Source organism: Oculina patagonica, chromosome 1 (assembly GCF_052425735.1).
Source record: "Oculina patagonica isolate OP01 chromosome 1, crgOcupat, whole genome shotgun sequence".
Taxonomy (NCBI): domain Eukaryota; kingdom Metazoa; phylum Cnidaria; class Anthozoa; order Scleractinia; family Oculinidae; genus Oculina; species Oculina patagonica.
In genome coordinates this window covers 48,734,650-48,758,027 of record NC_135758.1, presented here as the reverse complement: position 1 = coordinate 48,758,027, position 23,378 = coordinate 48,734,650, and the positions used below count along the sequence as shown (strand labels likewise).

The 23,378-nt window shown below is 37.8% G+C and overlaps 3 protein-coding genes across 3 annotated transcripts; 1 reads left to right on the top strand and 2 right to left on the bottom strand.

Moving 5' to 3' along the window:
• Positions 1-1,380: 1,380 nt before the first annotated feature.
• LOC144635955 (uncharacterized) lies at positions 1,381-14,533 on the bottom strand. Its single transcript, XM_078495085.1, has 14 exons — positions 14,118-14,533; positions 12,012-12,205; positions 11,043-11,212; positions 10,342-10,431; positions 8,361-9,319; positions 7,186-7,818; positions 6,952-7,077; positions 6,651-6,721; positions 5,285-5,376; positions 5,083-5,168; positions 4,452-4,546; positions 3,960-4,025; positions 3,481-3,551; positions 1,381-2,678 (listed from the first exon to the last, which is right to left on the bottom strand). The coding sequence occupies exons 1-14, from the start codon at positions 14,184-14,186 to the stop codon at positions 2,665-2,667; spliced, it is 2,736 nt and encodes a 911-aa protein (XP_078351211.1). The 5' UTR covers positions 14,187-14,533; the 3' UTR covers positions 1,381-2,664.
• Positions 14,534-14,561: 28 nt separating this feature from the next.
• Positions 14,562-16,929, top strand: LOC144635971 (TLC domain-containing protein 2-like). The gene is made up of 4 exons (XM_078495109.1): positions 14,562-14,946; positions 15,075-15,157; positions 15,916-15,995; positions 16,420-16,929. Exons 1-4 carry the CDS (start codon positions 14,744-14,746, stop codon positions 16,789-16,791), a joined length of 738 nt encoding a protein of 245 aa, XP_078351235.1. The 5' UTR covers positions 14,562-14,743; the 3' UTR covers positions 16,792-16,929.
• On the bottom strand, positions 16,802-18,972 carry LOC144635963 (TLC domain-containing protein 2-like). The gene is made up of 4 exons (XM_078495097.1): positions 18,677-18,972; positions 18,486-18,568; positions 18,136-18,215; positions 16,802-17,730 (listed from the first exon to the last, which is right to left on the bottom strand). Exons 1-4 carry the CDS (start codon positions 18,868-18,870, stop codon positions 17,347-17,349), a joined length of 741 nt encoding a protein of 246 aa, XP_078351223.1. The 5' UTR covers positions 18,871-18,972; the 3' UTR covers positions 16,802-17,346.
• Between the last annotated feature and the right edge of the window lie 4,406 nt (positions 18,973-23,378).

The window sequence follows — 23,378 nt, the reverse complement described above, 5'->3', positions numbered from 1 at the left end:
TTCAGCACAAAAATTATTTTTAATAAACTTTGAAATGCAGGGAACCACAAAACGCAGAGTAAAACCCAGAGCTTTTTGTTTATCTCTTTGTTTTTTGTCAGCATTGGCCCTGAAGAAGACTAGTACTAGTCGAAATATTGGTTAAATTGCCATAGTGGAAGATTTGCAATTTAATTACTTTATTTCGCAATATTTGCACTTAAATTCTAGGAAAACGTTTCTGCCCAATAGTCTCAAAGTGATGAGGTAACGAGGAAGCAACAAGGCGGTATCGGAGTAGTTAAAAGTTTTTTTTATTCTTATAATAAAGAAAGTAAAATGTTCGTGCAGGAGCTGAAATTATACCTTCAATAAACCCTGGTATTCACAGGAGCACGACTAATGGGCCTCAAGTATTATCAGCCGCCCTTTCCCACGAAAATTACAAGTCAGCAAATCTTGCACGAAACAATTTTTATACTCATATGATGTCTTCCAGTCTATATATTCCTGTTTTAACTGTTAAAACGTAAAAACGATTCTTCATTCCGAGTTATTCATAGCAAGCTACCAACTGCTGGCACACAAAAAGCAACTGCAATTGTTTTGTCTAATACTTTCCACACTTTGTCTTGACAAGACAAAAAACTGAATAGAGTCCAAATCAGTGATCAGTTTTAGCACAATGCGCAACGAAAATTATATTCAATGAATCTACAGCTGCATAATAGCAGGAGGTAATTAGCGTCACTTTTCAACCTTTTGTTTTCTGTTTTCTCTTAAAAAATTAAAAGTGCTTTCTTTTCACACAAATGTCCACTGGATACTGGATTAAAACTGAGGACAGGGCGAAGAAGAAGAATCGCTGTGCATGATCACTATGCCCCAAATCAAAACGACGTGATTGCCATGTTTGATTTAGCAACCTAAAACATTAAATGAGAAGGTTCAAACGATGGAAGATGCGATATGTAGGAAACTGGACACGACTAGTAATCTTAATTCTTAATTAACAGGAATCAGCCCTAGTAAGAAACATAGTCATACAAAATGAAGATAAGATCTTTGACCGGGCGATTTAATTGACGACCTCCATGGTTCGCTGAGTTACAAGAAAAGCACGTGATGGCTAGAGCTTGAAGCCTTGTTCCAGCCTGTTTTATTAAATCCCAACCGAGTCCCAAATAGTTTCATTTCCTTACTAGAGATTGCTCCCTGCAGTAAGAATTCATCAGCAAACGCTCGTCCCTTAGCACTCTTGCCCATATGTCCGTCATTCACCCTCCCACGGCCAACACAGCTGGATAATTCTAATTATAATAACTTTTCCATCGGTTTCGTGGTTTCCCAAACAAAGGCGAACAAACTCTTTAAACGAGTTAGAAACACAATCAACACATCTTTGAACGTAGCATTGAAATGCTTTATTTGGTTTCTGAGTACAAGACTGTAATTCTCAACTAACACTTATATTTTACAGTTCTACCGAACCAAGGTATATTTACAAAGTGTTTTCAAATCGTGTCTAAACGTTTGTACATAACTTTTTCAATATATTAATGGTTCCCGCTCTCTTCGACATTATAAACTATACTGAACATACTACAGTTGGTAAATAAAATGCATCACTCTGTCTCTTTTATGACTGTTCCCTGCAGCGTCTTGTAGCCGGATGGTTTAGTTAACAGTCAAATTAACATAGATTCTTTGCTCTAAACGTTTCCAGGGTCTTTGGAAACAACATTGGAGTTTCATAACCTTATATGGCTAATAGAATTTGCGAATACTGATGGCAATTAATGCACCGCGGCATATGTTTAGACAAGGCCTAGATCACCTGCTGTGTATCGGCCCGCCAAAAGTTTGACACACTTGTGCCGAAACAAGTTGTATTTCCACACTAAAAGTCAGAAAGGCGTGCGTTAAAATATAGACCTGCGTGCGACTAGAACCAAAGTAAACTGCCGCGTAATGAGGAATAAAAAATCTTACGTGTATAAGGAAACCGTATGGTTCGCTCAGAAAAGAAAGTTGCTTGAGTTTCTAGAAACCATTTTTACATCAACTTTGAACCCAAAGCATTCATTCCCTGCAGAGATAACTCGTCACTGTATGTTGAATTGCATATAAAAGCTAATATTCTGACTGATAACATCTCTCCTTTTTGTTCAATTAATTGAAGCACCTACTCTTTGTGTCTGCAATTGATAAGTATCAGCTTTCACTGACCCTCTTCCCTCGGGCATTTACTTTTTACCCGTACTAGCACGTACGAAAGTTTAAACCTCGAACTTAACATAATCCAACAGATTTCTACCCACTAGTTTTGTTCAAACGTGCAGAATACTTCTACCACACTATTTTCCAGTCCGTGTGCCTAGTAGCTCAGCATCAACCCACAACACTCTTCGCATTATTACCAACTCCAGTGGCGTCACTGATCCATTCGACCGTGCAAAATTAAGACCTGAAAGCTTGTGGATATATTTAGCACTTGGTAAAATACACGCAGGATTTCAGAGGAGAACTAAATCATGGATTGATCAACTAAAATGAGCAGATACTAAAGTCTTAATATAACAGAAAGCTTTTTTGTGTAAGCCACAATACACAGAACAAGATAACCACACTTGAGACGCTTGAAAAACTCCTTATTGCTGTTTTCTATTTTCTACTTCATGTAAGTCACTTTGAACCTTCTGAAAAGAAAAAAAAAAACAAAACGTTGGTTAGAAGCTTAAGAAAACGAGGCCTTCCTTCAATTAAAGTAAAATAAATGCTCAATATTTCGCAACTGAAATACGCTTCATTTGGTGACCTTTACTTTGTTTGTGATAATTGGTGGTGGAATTAGAACTTAACTGTCAGACACTATTCACAGATAAGATTTATAACACAGACAGCCTTGATTGCCTCCGTCTTGTCTAGCTTTTTCATTTAACTACAATACAATACAATACAATTTTAATGTCCATACGTGGGACGAGGTCTCCCTCAATGTCCGAGCCAGAGGCTCATGTATAAATATGCTATTAAAAGTATATAACATTTATCCCACCCATAAAAATAGAATGATAAAAAGGACAAAACTAACACACCCCCTCCCCTACCCCATACTGTATAATTAGTTTAAATCAAAGGATCAAGTGCAGTGATAAAGAATATAAGAATCGCATCCTGTCACGTGATTAAACACTTGACACTGTGCTCTCTCGGCTTGAGTTACTATGACAGCCTTGGCAAAGTCGCAAAACAAAATTTTGGATATTACAAACGTTAGAAATTTATCAATAATAAACCGCCTCGATACATGCATTTTCGCGAGCAGGGCAAAATCTTTGTCTCAAACTATGCACGAGCAGTTTCACGACAATCCTTAGTTGTAGTGAATTTAAACTATGATGAAATATATACCATCAAAGCCGGAATACAAACTAACTTGGCTTCAAAAAGTTCTCTACACGCAAAGCTTATAATTAATTATAATTATTACAGACTTACTCAGCGCATTTTCCCAGATCTGTACTCGGGCGTGTTCGTCTGTAAGCCAGTTTTCCGGTCGGCTAAGAAGTCTGTACAAAAACATGAACGAACATGAACGTAGAAACAAGTTGCATGCAACCCTTGTTTTCCTCTCCCCCGGGGGGGGAATAGGGCCGGACATCAATGCTCGCCATCTGTCCCTTGTAACATAATGTTTAAACTACGAAATCTACAGAGTTGTTATGTGACGTTAAACAATAGCGTAGAAACAACAAGATGACATCCTACAAAGAGCACTTGCAAATAAAAGGTCTCGCAAGGATATTGTTATTTTGCATTTTCGTCTTGTAGGTATTGATTTCACGTACTAAGCTATTTTCTAAGCCACAAGTGCTGTAGAAAAGTGAAAAAGAAATAAAGAATAAAGTTAAAGCCAGAACAAGAGAAGAAAACTATCTTAAGTTGACATCTCAGTATAGTTTACACAAAGTACTCACCCAGAGGTGGAACCCATAGCAGCTACTTGATAGTCAGAAGCTCTTCTTGCAGGCGCCATCAATCCTCTGCAGTTTATAATAACAAGTTGTACACATTATAAGTTTAAACAATAATAATTATCATCATTAATAATTTCACCATCATCCCATTCAGTTTGCTAATGGGGGGCACCTAATTACACTATCCTAATACGAAAACCTCAAAAATCTTAGTAATAATTAATATACAAATCTAAATAAAAATACTTTCTGAGACTTCTAATTAGTACATAAGAAACAGTTTTGACAATTATTCACTCAAGTCCATGTAACTGTGCTGAGAGCCATTGTTCACATAACTGTCTGATAACTAATTTTAAAACAGTACTTTATTCAAATAATGCAAAACGAACAATTTATATTTAAAAAGCGCAAATTTAACGCATTGTTATAAACAGTAAAATCAGCGTGGTCAGTTTTGATAGGGCGGTACACTCTTGGCGCCAAATTCACCTTTTGATGGTATCCATGGAAACAGGAATGCCTTTCTCTTGCAGCCGAGCAAACACTTCCTGACATTCCTCTGAGGCGACCACTTCGTCTTCATCCTAACATTTGAACGACAAACATGACACAAAATTAATGTAACCATCCCGATACACTACCGCAGATTTGAGACCTGAAAAGAAAACGTGCATACCACCCTTGTGGTTGTACATTGACTGAGTTCGTTACATAATGATTAAACTACAAAATTTAAAGAGTTGTTAATTGACGTTAATCAATAGCGACCAATGGGAATGAAAAGCGCTTTCGAAGTCATTAAAAATCTATCAAGTACAGAAAATTGTACACTTTTATTCAAAGAAGTACAAGGTTCGGAACTGGGGGGGGAGAAAACTTGCAAACACAGACGAAATCTCTTAGTCCATTATCAATTTGTAGTTAGTGCGGTAAACTTAATGTCATGCTAGGTTCACTATAAATTGTGCAAACAACCGACAACAGAACGTTAACTAGATAGATATTATAAGTGTTTTGACCTGCACGCTGCCGCCGCCGCTGTAATACACACTAATCCCCTGATCCACACCAATAGCAGCTGATGCGCTATATTCGCTAAACACAACTAAACACAACACACCTTATTCCTAGAGAGTGTGAGACTGTTATTGTTGTTATCTTCCTTTAACCTGTTTTCTTCTCTCTTTTGTTGACGTTCTTTTGAACCTGTAAAAGCCAAAAAAAATTCAAACTACAAACACTGTCCTTGAGTAAAAGAAACTGGCAAATTTGCTTTGAAAGCGTTTAACGAAAGCGCAAGTGATTAGCGGCGTCATACGCACCTGGTGGCAGTTGCGGTGGAGGTCTTTCTTTGAATAAATATCCTTCTTTCAGAACTTTAGCAGCAGCACGGCTCCTGCGAGCATCTTTTGAGCTGCAGGAGTTAGACGAAGGACACAAAGTACTCATTGGAATACAACACAGTAGGTTAGCCGTACAGTCAAGAACCTTACTGTTAAAAACTCACAACAACGAGTGCAAAACAAGCTTTTCAATCAAAATAGACTGGAGCTTAATAAATTGTCTGATGAACAGAATCCCAAGGGATGGAGTTCTTTGACCTTCAATCACAAAAGCTGAGGACTAAAATGACATTATTGTCAATTGAGTACGATTCTATTGTGCATTCAATTTGAAAAGATGTGGTCTCAAAGGACTAAATCAAAAGCAGCGATGGCAAACATTACAAAAATTAACATTTGGGCCTTGAATAACAGCTACAAATAAATGAAATGACACACTGTGAATCCTGGCCGGTGGCCAGTGGCCAGGATTCACAGTGTCTCATTTTATTTATTTGTAATATGACTGAGGCCCTGTTTATATGGAGGAGAGTTGTCCCTGGTAGGAGGGTTACCCTCCATACCGAGCCACTCCGGGCGAGAGAGCTTTTCATACGTTTCTTTATAAATAGCTTCAAACTGTTTATATGAGAAATTGCAAAGTTGGCTCGGGGGGCAGGGTGACCCTGGGTGGAGGGTCACTCGCTTTGAAGGTAGGGTGACCCTGGGGAGCGAGCCAACTTTTTTCCATATAAACAGTTTGGTTATTTTTGCCTCACGCAAATGCTAAAATCAGCGGACAGCGGCTGTAAGGGATGCATCCTATGCTGTACTTAGTGCCTCTCAAGTCAAAACATTATTATAAGATTTTAACATTTTTTACACCATAGATTATTATAACATTTTTATATGACTTATATATATTTTTATTGTATTTATATTTAGTATTAGTGTAGCTTTTAGTTTTTAGCAGTGTCCCCTAATTAGTATGGTTTTATTTTCCAGGCTATAAGGCTTTGACACTTAAATAAAGTTTCTTATCTTATCTTTATCTTAGCAAAAACAAAATTGCAAATAAATTGAAATCGAAGTTGGTGGTAAATTAGTCCAAAAAATGGTCTTGGTCGACGATTCCTGATTTTAGAAAAAGCAGCCATAATAGATGTTTCAAAACAACTCTCGCCAGTCTTTTGAACCGAGAGGGCCAAGTTTTGGCTCGGTCAACAGGGACAACTTTTTCATATAAACGCTCGTTAAAGATAACTCGGGGGAGAGGGTAACCCTCCTACCAGGGACAACTCTCTTCCATATAAACAGGCCCTGATGATGATTCTAAACTTGAATAACAGCATTATATAATTTTCACCTTGACTTGCCAACGTGGGCCGATGAAGGCCTGGGGCGACTTTGTCCCCCTTCAGATCCAGTCCTCTTTCGCTGTACAGGAATAATATTGTTGACCATTAGTATCACTGAGGAGGTTGTACACAAATTGAATGGCAGGTCGAGAACCAAAGCATTCAGTGAAACATGCATGCAATATACACCTTTTGCAAAGTCAACTTAAACCTTCATAAACAGGTACAATGGCATAACAGATATGTTGTTTAAAAGAAACTCTTTCTTTTTTACTTTTTGTACAGAAGGGTTGTTTTGTATTAACTGACCTGCACGGTAGCCGACATGGCACGCGGTTTTCGTCTCGGTGACTTGGGTTTTTCTGTTGTTAACTCGCTGCAGCTTTCTGGCGACCGTTTGATCGGCGCAGAACTGGGCCGAGTGGAACGATTTTTCTAAAGAAGAAAATAATTATCAATTCTGCACAAGACGACAGCTTAGTTGCTTCATGCAGAGGACTACAAAAAAATAGAAAAGGTTACAAGAACAGTATTGAGGCATACCAATAGTTTTTTTTCGCTTCTTGAGGACGTCTCTTTCGTTCCAGACTTTGCACTTCTGGACTCTGTCAACAGAGCCGCAGTAGGCCTGGTAACAGTTCTGCACGGGCACGGGTCTTCGTCACGTGGAATCTCTTTCATTTTGGCCAAAAGTTTCGCTCGTGTGCTTGGATTTGTTTTGTGTGTATGACGGACTTTTGTGGCTGCTGTTTCGGGCTTTTCTTGAATTTCCAAGTCGGGTTCTTTCATTTCTAAGCCGTTTTGTATAACAACCCCTGAGGGGGGAGACCAAAGACAGCTTCTAAGGGACGGTTTAAAAGTACTTTCGTCCTCAATATCGTCATTAGTGGAGATCTCAGAAGAACCATGTGAACTATCAACTTTATCATCTTGATTCAAAACATCTTGACTAAACGTCACTGATTTCTTTGACAGATTGCTGCCATCTGACAAGTGTGTCTCCATAACAGACAGATGAATATTCCCTTCAGAGTTTGATTTTCGCAGAGATGACTTTGATGGCTGGATTTCAACGCTGTCAATAGTTTTGTTAACAGACCGATGTTTCTGCCTTGAGGTCTGTTTTCTGTTGTTCTTTGTAGTTTTCCATTTTGGAAGTGGTGGTTTTGTTGTCGCCTAAAAAACAGTCAATCAATCATTTATTGTTTACGTATATTCCCACATTAATAGTTCACTGGTAAAAAAAAGTATTTTAATTTTTCGACAAAAACAAGTGTTTCACTTTGGGTTTCTGTAGTACATAGCGACTTCACCTTGTGGATGGTAGTCTTGTCTTGGGCGGCTTGGCATACAGTGTACCTCAGAAATAAGCGAGCGACGCAGACGCAGACGCACGTCACGCGTGTGCCAACGTTTTTATTTTTCTGACACGTCTAAATACACGTCTGACGTGCGCGCCTGTGTCTTCAGGTTGTTACTTATTGGAATAACTTTGCTGTGTGAGATTATCAGAGGGAATTAAGTCGGTCTCACCTCAGGTGCAAACTCTACAGTATGTGACTTGTAAGGAGAATAGTGTCTAAATATCAGTCCACGGGTTTATATTCGGCGGCTGATTATGTTCTATCGGGAGGTTTTTTCTCTCTGAGATTTAGGGGGGTGGGGGTCATTTTCTGAAGTTTGTTAGCCGCCATAACGTTACAACATTGACATCTTACCTTGTTTGTAGATGTAATGTTTACTTTTTCCTCGTGGTTTGTCTTTTCAGGCATGCTATGCTCTTTGTCCCTGAACTGATCATTAGGTTTCAAAGTTCTTTTCGTGTCTCTCGTACGGTTTCTCGCCGCTAAGTCTTCAGAGTTGAAGAATTCCATGGTTTTTCCTTTCAGCACAAGAGAGCTTTCACTTTGATGCTTCCTGACCCGCGCTGAATCTGTTGTATGTTGGCTCATATATCTCGCCGAGCAAACTCGGCTATTTCTAAAGGGAAGAGCATTTGATTTGTAAGAATCTGCAGGCTCCTCAACCCAAAAGGTTTCATACAAACCATCTTCTGTTCTTGTTTCATCAACAGGAGGGCAATCTATTTGCATATTAACCAAGTGTAACGAAGGTGTACCCGCGCCACTCGTCTGGTGTCCAGGCTCACTCGGTACACATTCCAGCTCCAAGTCTCGCGGACTTATACGAAGTTTACTTATTGTTTCCTTCGCGTTTTCCATGTCCAGCAACATGCCGGATATTTCAGCAGCCTCCGTTTGATTTTTCTCGCTTAATTCATCAAGCATTACCTTGCTCTTTGCAACATAATCAGCTGAAAGTCTACCAGCTTTAAAATCACTTTGAGAGTCCTCGTCTTCATCACTAGCGGTGCCTTCATTAACCGCTGTTGGAATTGCGAAAACTAATGAACGAGATCCTGCCGAAGATACCGATCTCGTCTCCGAATATTTATTGATTATATCGTCCTCGTCTTCGCTGAAACTTTCTTCAGCTGATTCTACAAATTCCAGGGAGTTTGTCCTTGGCGAAGTTGGTTCGGGTGAGGCTCGAGGTGGTGGTGGAATAGCGCTCGTGGCATCTTCGTCATCACAAAACGCGGCCGAATATCTCCGAAGTCCTTCGAGTGTGGACGTTTGATGTTGCTTCACTTGTTGAGGATCAAGATAGACTAATCCTTTATGCAAAAGCAAACAAAGCGACATGAGAGAAAAGGAGCCTGAATATTACGCTCAGAGAATAAACATGACGTAGAATTGAAAATGGGTAAAATGCAATGTACCATTAATTGGCACGAGGAAAGCTATCGGCATTGCTGATCCTAGTGGTATGCAAGACCGCGTGTAACATATAAACATGTATATGAACCTAGTAAATAGCCTTGCTTACGATGAGACTCTCCGTAACTCAATGGATAGAGCCTCCAACCTCCCCCCCCCCCCCTCCCAACCCCCTGTTTTTCTTTGCCCCACGCTCATCACATTGCAACTTTATCATTCCATTACTGAGCTCAAAATTTACCATCTTTCTTTATTTATCATCATACATGTATTACCTGAAGCTTTTTCAGTTACCGTAAGATACACGTAAGATTATAAATAAAGAAAAATGGTAAATTCTGAGCTCGGTAATGAAATGAGAAAGATGTAATGTACATCATGTCACGAGCGTGGGACAAAAAGAAAATCTGAGTCCCGATGGAAATAAAACCCATGACCTCCCAAACACTTATATCAGTCAGGCAGCCGACCAAATATGGCCTTCAATCTCAAAAAAGCGTGGTGTTGGTCTACCCCGGGCGCAAATTGCTAAAAAACATTGGGTGATCGATCATTTAGTGCGGCAGCACTAAGGTTATGGAACAAACTACCTCCTGACATCAGAAACATTAACAGCATTTCGTCTTTCAAATGAGCAATCAAGACCCTTCTTTTTAAACAGTCTTTTAATTAACTATTATAAACTATTTATAGTGAATACGTTTTGACACTAGTATTTTGGAATGTGTCCTTGTAAATTGACTGATATAGGATGGTAGAATTTGATAGATTTTTTATATTTTTGCAATTTTTTGTTTTTTCATATACTTGTAATGCGCGATTGAAAACTTTTTTTAAACTAGTTGATAATAGCGCAATATAAGTCATTAAATTATTATTAAATTATTTTAATAATCAATTTTCAGTCACTCACAGGTACCTTTATAAGCAGACTCATCTTTTTTCAGGTCAGTGATTGGCTGAGGTCCGTGAGGAGGACGAACCTGGGGTGTCACTGTTTGTCCCTTCACTTAAAAAAAAAACAACACAAGAAGTAACATGCTGTGAAATCATAAAGTTAAGTTAACATGGTTGATCCAAGAAAAACAAACAGGACACAATACACCAAGAAAGCAAGGTAAACAATGTGCACATGAAAAGGATAGTTATTTGTAAGTTTTCTTATAATTTACATTTATACTACACATGCATTTTGTACAATAGCCTTTTCCCGCATTCCACTTCAGTACGAACAATAGCACCAGAACAAGGTTAGGGTGGACATTTTCATACATTTCTTGTATTTTTGTCCACACTAACCTCAACTCAGCGCCATTGTTTGTTGGAATGCGGGAAAGGTCGCTCACAACAACAGCAACATTGGGCTGACCCGCAAATAGCTAAGTTAATCTTACATTTATTTACTGTGAACTTGGGGCACCTGTGCTATTCACAAGTTCACTGCTTCTCTCAAAAGTAAAGGGGTCAAAAATTACAGGAAAATAAGTTCTCAATGTCGTTTTCATCTTTGCATGTGAAAAAGTCGAGTCTTTCTTGTAATAAGTTTTAATAAACAAAACAGCAGAGTTAGTGTAAGCATACAGCACTGTCTTACTAAAAGCAAGAATTTCATGTGGCTACCTGTAATAAAGGCATCGTAGTTGTAATCAGGTTTTTCTCTGTCTGGTTTTCTAGTTGTATCTTTGCTTGAATAAACTGCAGAGGAATGTGGCCTTCTCTTTTGCTTTGACTTTTGGGACTGTCGTTCATTGAACTGTTTAACTATTTCAGGGATGGACAAATCTGGCATGCTATTGAACAAGAAAAGCAAGCATGTTCAAGGGCAATGTCTCCATCAAAACAACAATTTTTATAGTTAAACAATAAACTATATTAACAGTTTTTGACAAAAAATTGTTGTAAAACAACAACAACAACAACCATTTTATTTTGCAAAATTAAATAGAAAAAAAATACAGCATAACATAAATTAACTAAAATAGGCAAAAAAACTACCCAAAATAGAAATAAACTAAATGAGCTGAGTAGTTACAAAAAAATCTAAATTGCTTTGACAAGGTTGTACATAAAAGAAGACACAAGTAAAATAAGACAAGTAATAAGTAATTAAGTACAATGCAAAAAAAATTACAATGTAACAGTTACTAAGTATGACATTGTATAAATAGTAATTTAGATAGAAAAGTAGGGAAAAAAGGGAGTATGGGAAAAAAGGAAAGAAAGAAAGAACAGTACCAGTAAATGTTTCAACCAAAATTTGTTTATATTAGTTTAATACGAATGAAAAGAAAAATTAAGTACTAAGCCAGCATTAACCATTAAAGTACCATAAGTACATAAAACAAGATGACTACCGCTCTGGTTTCTAAAATGCCAGTCGTCAACAACATACACATAAATTGTCTTGTATTAGCATCAACAGTTTGTGTCGTTTGCCAAGGTTCTCAGCACCTTATGGTGTGGCTAGGTAATCACCTTTTAACTTGTCATTGTCAATCATCTTATGTCTGCTCAAAAAAATCAATTTAGAAATGATTGTGTAAATGGCTTAACTTTTGAACCCTTCACACATTTTTTTGTACACCATACCTGGCTGTCTCCTGACTGTCAAGTGCTAACTGCGGAGGTTCAGCTTCCAAACTCAAAAAGCTGCTTCTGCTCTTGCTCCTGTAATTACACTGGCAGTTGACTTCTCTCTCACGTGGCCCCCCGCCCAGCTGATAAGAGCTCTTTTTTACATCTTTCAGTCTAGAGAGTGACTTATTTGCATGGTGTAACCAATCCTACAAAAAGAAAAAAAAACTGCTTAACATGCAAATAAATAAGTTGAAAACATTGTGTATTGTTGAGGTTCCAACTGGAATGAAAATACATTCACAGAGAGATACCTCAAGACAAAGAGCTCGCCAATTTATTTTATATCTAGTACACTAAATCATGTAGAAGAGGCAATACAGTGTAAGCTTTTCTACCAGCATCACAGATTAAACAATGAAATTTGTTTTGAGCAACAATATCTTTCTCTCCATCTATCTAACTTTTGACAGTTTTTTTTCAAAAATTTAAGGTGGCTATGAAACTGCTTTGAAACAGAGATATTTTTATAGCTTTGCAAAAAGTTACAAATCTTCACATGCTGATCATTACTCAATATTAAAAAAAGGGGGTCACTGGACTCGTTTTTGAGTTATAAGCACTTAAAGCTAAATTAAGGGCATTTTTAACAGGTTATACCATTGCTATGGTTACCAGTGACGTCAAGAAAACAATTACAATTTGTTTATCAATGATTGGGCCTCTGTTTGATACCATTTTTGTAGCAGTTACTGATAAATGTTTGTAGCACTGACCCATCAAAGTATATAAGAGCTGGAAAGTGCTGAAAACTGTTTTGAGCCTCCTTAAGGTCAGTTGAAAGCTCAAAATTTATTCCAAATCAACACAACCGATTTTCTATTGTAACTGTTAAGGTCACAGTGGACACCTTAGGTTCATCGTTATGCATTTATGAACAAAGAGCAACGATGACATCGACAAGTTTACAACTTCATGACTGGAGAAAAAAAAGAGGAAGTGATTTGACGTGCGCTCATGTGGCACAGAAACTATGAACAAAATTTTTACTCAAAAGTAACATGTAATCAATTGGGCTCTGAAAAATAGATATATCCCTGTTTCTGTGATTATAAAAGAAATAAAAATGTGAGAACCCTTCAACCAGTTCAAAATGTCTTGTCTCCAGATTGTGTTCGGAAGATTTCAATCCATTTTCTTTGTTTCTGTTTTTCAAGGTTCGTCAGGTTCTTGCCATTACTCATTGACATCAGTTATAATGTTGGGTTTTGAACTTTAGTGTTCATGTGTCCCTGAAAAGTGCAATAATTCCAATTTTGACAACACTGTTTCCTATGTCAATATGGCCAATACAGAACCAAAGAATGGTATATATTCAATCATGGCCTTCAACAAGGGATTACACTCCCTGGCTTATCTACAGCTGTACTTAGTCAACATCATTTTCCCTGCTTTATCTTGAAACAGAGCTCATCATGAATTATGGTAGATTATTATGATGATGTTCTGTGATTGGTTTTCGGTTTCATCTTGTTGCAGGGATTTGTCCCATTAACAGTACACCAGACAGGGTAAGCATAGTTTAAGAGGCCATCCTTGGGGAACTGTCCCATCAAATCAAACCAATTTGAATTCATAGTCAAGTAGCGGGGGCAAAATTTTTGTCCCAACATAAACAAAATTGGTGGTACACACAAAGGCATGTATCCACAGGAATTACAGGACTACAGTAGTCCTAGGGTCAAGTACAATTATTATAACTCTTATGTGAGAAAGAGCACACCAACTGTCATCAATAAAATCACTGCTTCATTTAGTTATTATCGATTATATCGATTGGTTTACGTTGATCGATTTTAGAAAGACAACTAGCATATCTGCCAAATTATGTATTGTATTGTTGTTGACAGCTGATTCGCGTTGTTAATGTCATAACATGTAAAATTATAACAAATGTCATGGAAAAATTAAAACCTTTGTGCGAGTTGAGGGGACGGTTGAGAGTGTTCAAAAAAGAAAGTATCAATGCATTAATGTAATAAAATAATTTAAACTCTTAGTGAGTATAAATTTAAACTTAAATATTCAATTAAACTGAGCTTCTTCTCTTTGTGTACTTACACGCGTAGCTGGTGGTCTCGCTGAGTGAACCTCATTTTCGGCATAGCCAGATTCCGCCATTATGCTCATAAAAGCGCCTGATGAAATTATCAGGTTTCTAGCTTCATTTTCGATTTAAATGATAAGTAAAAGTGGACAATTTTATCCTCAAATGATTCCTAGTAACAGTAGACACAGTAAACAATTGGACGGTTTTCCAGCGCCATTTTAAACTCCCATGTGTGCATCCGCTGAGTACAATGATCGCTGGTAACTAGAGATGACGGGGAATATCTGACGGGATAAGCGTAGTGTGACATGACGGGACGAGCCCGGGCGCGGGACGACAGAGATGTGATGTTAACTGATCACATCTACATTTTACTCTCTACAACATTGGTCAATCATTCTTTGGATTTTTATTCTTTTTTTATTTTTCTTATTACGTAAACGGTTGATATATCGTTTCTAATACCAAACCACAGTATAAACAGACAAAATTTATACGTCACGTATGAACTTTTGATGATACGAACCGGAAGTGTTGCTGGAAATCCAGCCAATCATATAAAGCATCTTGACCTGTGAACATATAGAATCAAGTGGTTACAACACAACTTGTCCTTTCCAGCTTGATCTTACTAGACATGTTTGCGTTCTTGGAAGTTCCAGAAGCCCTTTATTTTATCATTCCATCCCTGGTTTGTTTTCGTATCTTTGATTTTTTGGTCAAAATACTCATTCCTGTTCCAAAAGCGCTGCACGGTTCTTGTCGGAAGCAATGGATTTACCACAACACTGTGGTGTCGCTTGTTCACTCGTCTATTTCATCTGCGTTAGCGGTATACTGGTGAGCTCGATTTCATTTTATGTATGGTTATTGTTCCCAATTAAGTCAAATCTGCGTTTTTAGCGTTAAATGTTTTCTTTATGAGAGATTTCCTTACAAACAAACTGAATTGCTTTCCCACTCTGCAGTTTTTACGATGAACCATCAATGTTTACAGACATGATAAGAACTTGGAGCAGGCTTTCTTTCTACGTTGTCTGCCTTTCCGCAGGTAATATACCTTTTATTTCCTGCATGATTAAAAGAATTGTTGGTAAGGTGAGAGGTCATTTTAAGGGCTCAGCATATCATTACGTTTGTATTCGTGTCAACAGCGAAGATAACAAACGTCAAAGACGACGTATCTACAGACTAGACTGATGCGCTTCACTTAAAACTAAGAAGCGGCCCGGAATTTATCTGTGAACTAAGCGAGAAAGACTCAAGGCTGAAATTTTTTGAAGAGTCGTCTCCGGCGTAATTTGTGACGGAGCGAGACAGGAAGTGATTGCAGCTGCCTTGCGTGACACTGATGTACAAAGAAATTTACCACTGCAAAATCTAAGTGCCTCAATTGTAGCTTTTAGCAGCAGGATCAGTCTCAAATCGTCTTGGTAGCTTGCGGAAGCCACAAATGGCCGTTGGTTTCCAAAGACAACCATTACAGTTACCAAAATGCCAAAAAGGGATAAAACTGCGCGCATACGTGTGATCTCGGGAGGTGCGCGGGCGCGCGGCGGGGTGAGTTGCACTCGCCGGCATGTTGACATACCGTACTCTTCAAGCGAAGTTATTTGGAAACAGAAACTTCGAATCTTTGACTATTTTTTAATCTTCTATTTAAATGATGTTTTATATATTTAAGGAAAAGTTTTCTCGTTTATTAGTTCATGTTTCTGGATTTTTACTTCAGAAGACTCCCACTGAAGGTCGCCTTGGCAAAACAGGCTCCCCCGTCAAACAAATTTGTTAATATTTAATTCTGTTTAGGTTATTTTTTCCATGATTTTGTGGACGTGCTGCTTAATGATCTCCAAAACTCTCCTGGTCTGCTATTCCATCACGTCTTGGTAAGACAATCACTTTATTGTAGTTCTGCATATAGTTACATGAAGCTTGTTCGAAACCCGCTACCTGCTACGGGTTGACAACAGGGAGAAGCGGAGCGTGCCGGTCACGGGGAGGTACATAAACCTTGTCCTTTACATGACCTCTTTCCACTGCGTTTTGACAGTTCATGTAGAGTATAAAGAATGCAAGTCAAAAACCGGAGAACAGGGATTCGGGGAGTCGGCTAGTTGGGAGGTCGTCAGTGATGTCCCAATACTCCCAATCCCCACCCCGTCCCCTGACAGTGGGACCACGACACACATCATTTATGTCCAGAAGCTCTCAGAACCTTTCGCGTTAGAATAGCTAGAATACGGAATAGAATAAAATATATTAAGGTACGTTACTTTTCAACTTTTTGATTTTCCCTTTTCATCTTTTCAGACCTGCTTGGCGTGTACTTTCACGACTTTCTCACAGCTGTACCTAGCGTTTCCAACTTGCTTCCTACTGATGGAAATCAACAGTGTATATCTTCACGCGAGGAGATTAATGCGCTATCATCAAATACCCAAATCCAGTCATGTTTACCGAGTCAATGTGATCCTGTTACTCGCTACATTTGTTGTGTTTCGCTTTATCCCTGTGGCCTGGATGGAAAAGATTGTCATTTCTAACGGACAGCAGCTATATTTACCGCATTTCTTGTTCGGATTTTTTGGCATTGGTGGAATGATCATAGTGAATGTTATCCTTTTCATCTCGTTATGTAAGGCAGAGTTTGGGGGAAAACAACATAAAAATGAAAATATGTAAAGTTGTTGGCTCGTTTATTGAATTTCAAAGGATCTATTAAATTGTACAAAAACAAATGTAAATTTCTGAAGCATATATGATAAGCCAGTTTACTGAAAGAAATAAAATTGGTTGTCGGTGTACAACAATAAAAAAAGCTTGATTTGTATTCTTGCTAACAATTGGTACAGTTTATATTTGATAATCAATATCACAGTGTACTGTTAGACTATTTCTTCGCTTGGTAGAGTACAGAAAACACGTGAAACGAGTACAAATATATATCTTACGGTACCATGTCCGCGGCTACGGCCAGATTTCACTGCATTGTAAGTTCTTCTCTCCGCGCTCGCTTCGACGTCGGCGACGGAGTTTTACATCCGTAAAAGAAGAAGGAAAGAAAACATGTGCGATCAGGTTAATCTCCATTGATAACCTGTTGTGATCGCCTTGCTATCATTGTTGGAATAATACAATGTAATAATGCCTGCATGGAATGTTGGGACCTACTTCCTAGTCCTCCTTAGTTCACCGTTCGCAACGTGTGTGTTACAAACGGTCTTGTTTAATTAAGTTCTAATTATTATTTGTGTGACCCTTCTTTTGTTTGCTGAAGATGCTTAACTCAGTCTTGAACAAACGCAAAAAAAGAATCATATTGACAACCATCAAACTAAGAAATCCAATTATTCCTAGCAGATAATGAGACCAGGGTATCGTTAGTCCTTTATGAACAAAATAAACGCTCAGCCATATTAAAAAAACGAATCGTAACATGATAAATGTTACAAACAGTCCAGCGATGTTCATCTTGTAAACTAACGTGGAAGGCTTTACTCCACGAAAACGCATCAAACGTCGAATATGTAAGAAAATGCTGTTAAACTCCATTAATAGTAAGCTTGTTGCTAATGTAATGTACCGCCCAGTAGATAATACGAACACAGTGACAACGGAAACCTAAAAAAGAAAAATATATTTTTTAACTTATCATACCTTCTATGGCGCTTTTCGACGGCATTATCAGGTGAGTTTGGTCGTGCCATGGTCGAGCCCAAGACCAAACAAACTTGATAATGATAATAGTTAGAGACGACTAGGAAGACTAGTCGACTAGTTAGAGACGACTAGGAAACCTAAAAAGAAAAGCTTATCCGGTATTATTATAATAGTCTTGAGAAAGACAAAGTGAATTACAGCTAATATTAATAACACAACACCCAAGTAGCTCCCGAATAATGTTTTAGATGTTTGTCACATACCTAGAATGGCTTTCTTACCTAACCAGTCCCGAACCAATTAAATTTAATTACTCCACCCCACCACCACCACCACGAAGTATGATAAATAATAACTGATTCTTACCACAATATGATGAATGATGAGTCCAGTTGATCCCTTAAAGTCATTTGACACAATGTCCAATGAATCGTGCACGATATAACCTGGTGTTATAAGAACAATTAATTTATAACGTAAAGAATAGCCTCTGCTTACCATTTGGTCCGAAAATATTTAGCAATTATTAATGAGCTGGCGTTAAACATGGTTTAATAATATGGGGAGTGGGGTTGGGATGGAACTACGTACCCCTCCCCCACTCTCCCTGCATTTGTCACGCAAACTATTTATTATAATAACACGTTGACGAACTCGGACGTGTTTATAAACATCGTTTATCTCTCAGGCTCGTTGCTTTACATTGTTATTCTTACCTGTCATAAACGCCAGTAAATAATATGAAGGCAGGCTCCAATCGACCAACATGTCGCTAAGTATCGCTGGTTTATCATAAAAACTAGAAATGACATCATATTCAAAGTTAAGTCTTGCATGACGAACGACAAATTATACATAAGAAATATCACGAATATTCATTTGAATGTTATATAGTATACTAGCTTACCAATAAATTGTCCACATGGATGAACTACAGGAGTGAATAAGAGAAAGCAATGTATTGTGGTACAACCACTGCTTGCTCGCAGACGGACCCGGTGGCCAAGGAATCTTAGCTTTAGAGAAATGATGAAGGGCACGAAATGTAAGAAATGAAAATGACGTAACGACTACATAAGAAACCTTGGCGATGGTGAGCATCTTGACGAGACATAAATCGTCGAGTTTCGTGAGAAGCGTTACTCATCAGCAATGATCAGTGACTCATGAGCAATGAGTTAGCCTGTTGTTTACTTGCTGTAATAAACATGTAAATACAATACAGCTGATCGTACGATCTGTGGAACTTTCTGATTGGTTAACCCACACAAGTGGTATTGACTTTGCTTGTCACGGTTGAAGTGACATATGTTAACATGCATATTCAAATATTGTAAAAGAACGCTTTTGAAAAAAATACCACGGTGCTTAAGTGCATGTAAGTAAGTATGAACTTTATTATCGTGTCAATTCGCTAGAATACAATGCTAACTGGGGACACCTAACTACAATAATACGCACCCTTCCCAGCCTGCCCCGCAACCCTTGCCTTATTCCGCCTCAGTTTTTTATCACCTTTAGAAACAAATAAGTAGGGACTGGGAACGAGTCTGGAGAAATTGACTGAGCCCGCGGTTTTCGTCCCAAAAGTTGCTAAGCAACATGACGTATTTGCTCGCGCGATTGCTTTCGGAGTACTCGTAAGCCCTCGCACAAATTTTTAAATTGGATGAAATAATTCGGAAATTCTTCGAGTGCTTCAACGAATTTTTGCAAAAAAACTGGCACTTAGGGACCGTTCATTTTTTATGGGGTAGGGGGGGGGGGCTGGTGGGATTTGATAGATAGTCACTGTTATATATGATGACCCCCCTTCTTTATCGAAAATTTTTACCTGCCCCCCCCTCGAAATCCAAATTTTTTTCCGATGACCCCCCCCCCCAAAAAAAAAAAGAAAAAAAACAACAATAATGAAGTGAAATTAAAATATATCGAGCCTTGTGACTAAAGAATGTATCAGTGTACAATTCCCGAATAGCTGGCATTGCCTCAACTGTTTATTGTGGATGCCGTCTGTTAATATGGGTTCTCTGCATTTGTAACCAATAAGTTAAGCTGTTGGGTTGAGTTAATGGCGTTTGGTACATAACAAAGTAGGGGGGTCCGGGGGCATGCTCCCCCGGGAAAATTTTGATTTTCAGAACCTCAGGAATGTCATTTTGGGCATTCTGGCAAGATTTTTTTTCTTACAGAAGCCTCTTTACAACACTTAAAAGTATAATTATTTTTAGTGACTCCCCCTTACAGACCATATTTTTTGGGCTGGCCCCCCCTTTGAAGCCAAATTTTTTTGGATGCCCCCCCTCAAATCCCACCAGCCCCCCTACCTCATAAAAAAATGAACTGTCCCTTATTCCCCCGACTGAACTGAGCATGAAACGGAGCAATACAGCTTGTGCTTATACGTCAACTCAGAACAAGAAAGAATCACCCAAAAGTTCGCTTTTCTTGATATTAAATATGTTTTTTAAGGTTCCAACACACGAGTTGTTAATTTTGGTCCCCGTGATATTTCCGAAATTCGACGAGTTGAGCTTCGTATGTATGTGTACGAACTTTAAAAGTTGGCTTGTAATTATGGTTTAAACATTCCCGTCTTTGGCATCCTATCGCAGATACATCAATAATGTTGAGGAAATTATACCAAAGTTATACCAAAAAACAATTTTAGGTTGCTTTGACATCAAAATTCGTTGCCATGGCAGTGTGAAAGGCAGTTTATTTTAAAGTTTGAAAAGTTTAAAAAATGTTTCTTTTATCAATTAGACCTGAAAAATATATCAAAATAAAAAACTTTCACCTTAAGCTATTAGCCCAAAACAGTTAAAAAATAGGATATTTTTACCTTGTTTCTGGTTGCATGGCGGACTCTATAACTGACAAAAGCTTTACTGGTTTACAGTACCATCGGGATCTGTAATAGAATGCCAAAGACGAGAAGGTCTTAATCATTGTGAGCCACCTTGAAAGAATCACACACACCAGGGGACGTGTCGCTGCAACATTTCCACGCTAGATTTTTCGTGATTCTGTGGTGATTTTTTCCTGTTATACATATCTTTACTACACATGCTAGTTTATCAGTTTTTAGTGCAGAATACACCGTTGTGATGGTTTGTTGGGGCTGTCGTCTACTAACCCTGTTTTTACTGTAGTCTACTAAGTTGTTGTTGTTAGCGCTATAGTGTAAACTTTTAATCGCATATATAAACATAAAACATTTAATCAGTTACGGCTCTGCTCTATTCCCAAATTTTCAAGTTTTAATGAATGCGTTCTGTTCGATGCCTAACTACATTATTATTAAGCAATTATTGGATGAGGTTGCCTGTGATATGAAAAATAATGCAGATCTCGGAGGGTTGAGGTGGATAACACCCTCCGAAATCTTCATGATTCTTCATATCATACGAAAGCCGAATTTAATAATAGATTTATTATTCATTCAAAATATTTTCAGAGCTCTTAAAGCACAAAATGCCTTTAAATAATAATTCTCCCTGCTTACTTTTAAACAATAACTAAACAATGAATAAAAATGCAAGAAAGGGTTGAATTCCCTAAATTTAATCTATTTATTTTTATTTAAAAATTAAGGCAACCTTGTTTTTTTGGTGTTGGAAGTATAAACTGGTATAACTATATACGGAAGTACATGTAATATAAACATGGGATATTCCAAGATACTCGAAGAGTGGCTTACGCTTCTGTCTTACTCTCTTTGTTCAATGTTGATCAAATGATACTTTTATCCTTGTACCACGTACGCGATAGGCAAATGTTGTGTTTCTTGGAAACTAACTTTCCGAAATTTACATTTTAATTAGCTCAACATTTAAGTTTTACTGAAAATTAATAATAATAATAATAATAATAATAATAATAATAATAATAATGACTTTATTGCAGCATATCCACTATCAAGTGGCTCTTCATCTATAATAATTCTTCATCTACGAATATTCTAAATTATCTTTTGACTACTGCAATCGTGCATTTAAGCCACATCAATTAATATTCGGGGTAGGATGCCCAACTAAATTACTATTGCCGGCATTTTGATTGACTTTTTCATCGGTATCAAATCAGATAATGAAATAAAAATTGAGATCTAGTTTTTGGAAACGCTTTTCCTGGAAATAGTGGTTTGGGGCCCTAATTAGTTTCTTCGGACACTGAAATAAGCTTATTAATTATTTCTTTTTCGTACACACGTCGCACAAAGGCGCAAAACCTTATTTTTAACTCACAAAGGAACCTTGTTAAACGTAATGGTGACTTATGGAATATGTTTAAACCAGGCGCGTAGCTGAGGTTTTTAGAAGGGTGTTCGTATTGACAGAAATATTTTATTATTAACAGGTATTTTTAGCTATAACAACAATATTTCCGGCGTTTTGTTAAGTTGATACATTCATACATACATACTGGCTTAGTACACTAAACGTTTTACAAAAGTGTGTGCTGCAAAAGCATCTCAGGGTAAAAGCTTAAGGCCCCCATCCCCCGGCTCCACAGTCAATGTACTAAAAGCAGCGTCAAAGCGTCAATTTAATACTTTCCCGATACTTTAGGCGTTTTCTTGCAGGGTAATTTAAAAGCTGCTACACTCAAAGTTTGTTTTCCATTCCCCCACTATTTGCTAAAAGCTGAAAATCAACATTTTGTGTTTTCAGTCCTCCATTATTGACCTCCAAAGGGGGTTCGTTCGAACCCCTCGAACCCCCCCCCCCCTCCTACCCGCCTGTAAACTTATTGTAAGAGATCTAAGCGCTTTTTATCTTTTTATCATTGTAACAATTTTAGCAATTTATCTATTTTTAGCTTAGCTTTTTAGCTTTTTTACCTTAATATAGTTTTAATGTTTTTTATCTACTAGTTTTAATGTTTTATTTACACACGACCCCACAAGCTATGTAGCTTTTTTTATCCCATCGTGTATAATTTCAAAATAAAATAAACTCAAGGGCACGTGCAGTTAATGATGTGGAGAATGCGGTGCTAAAAAGCCGGCTTTAAATGGAATGTAAGAAAAAAACTAGTAGTCAGTTGTAATCAGAAGTTGTTGTTAAAAACTCGTTTATATGTTGTCATCCAAAAGACTTGTAGTGGACTTATTTGGTAGAATCTGGAGGACCGGGCTAATTCCCTCATAACTCTCATCAATAGTGACCTCATATATTCATATTTTTGTGGGCCTCCTGTAGAGTAGCTTTTAGCTAAGTGGATTTCCACGCTAAATAAAGTATCTATTTAATACTAATTCTCTGACAAGAAAAATATCAAGAGGGTATTCCAAGAGAGCTAAAAACAGCAGGGGGGAGTGGTGGGTGGGGTGCTTCGTCTAACCTTGGAAAACGTCCGCAGCAACTGACAATTCTTACTCGTTCCGCTTTATATCATGCTTGATGAATATGGCTGTCACACATTCAGTACTGTTAACCTGAGTTAAGTTGAGTTAAACTTTGTTTTTTTTTTTTTGGTGTGACAAGTCACTTGATCCAGACGAAATTTAGTAAGACAAAAAAAAACAATCGTAAACCCGAAAAAACCACATATACTGCCATTTTCGCCAAAAAATATATGAATGAAAATATATGAAAGGACAC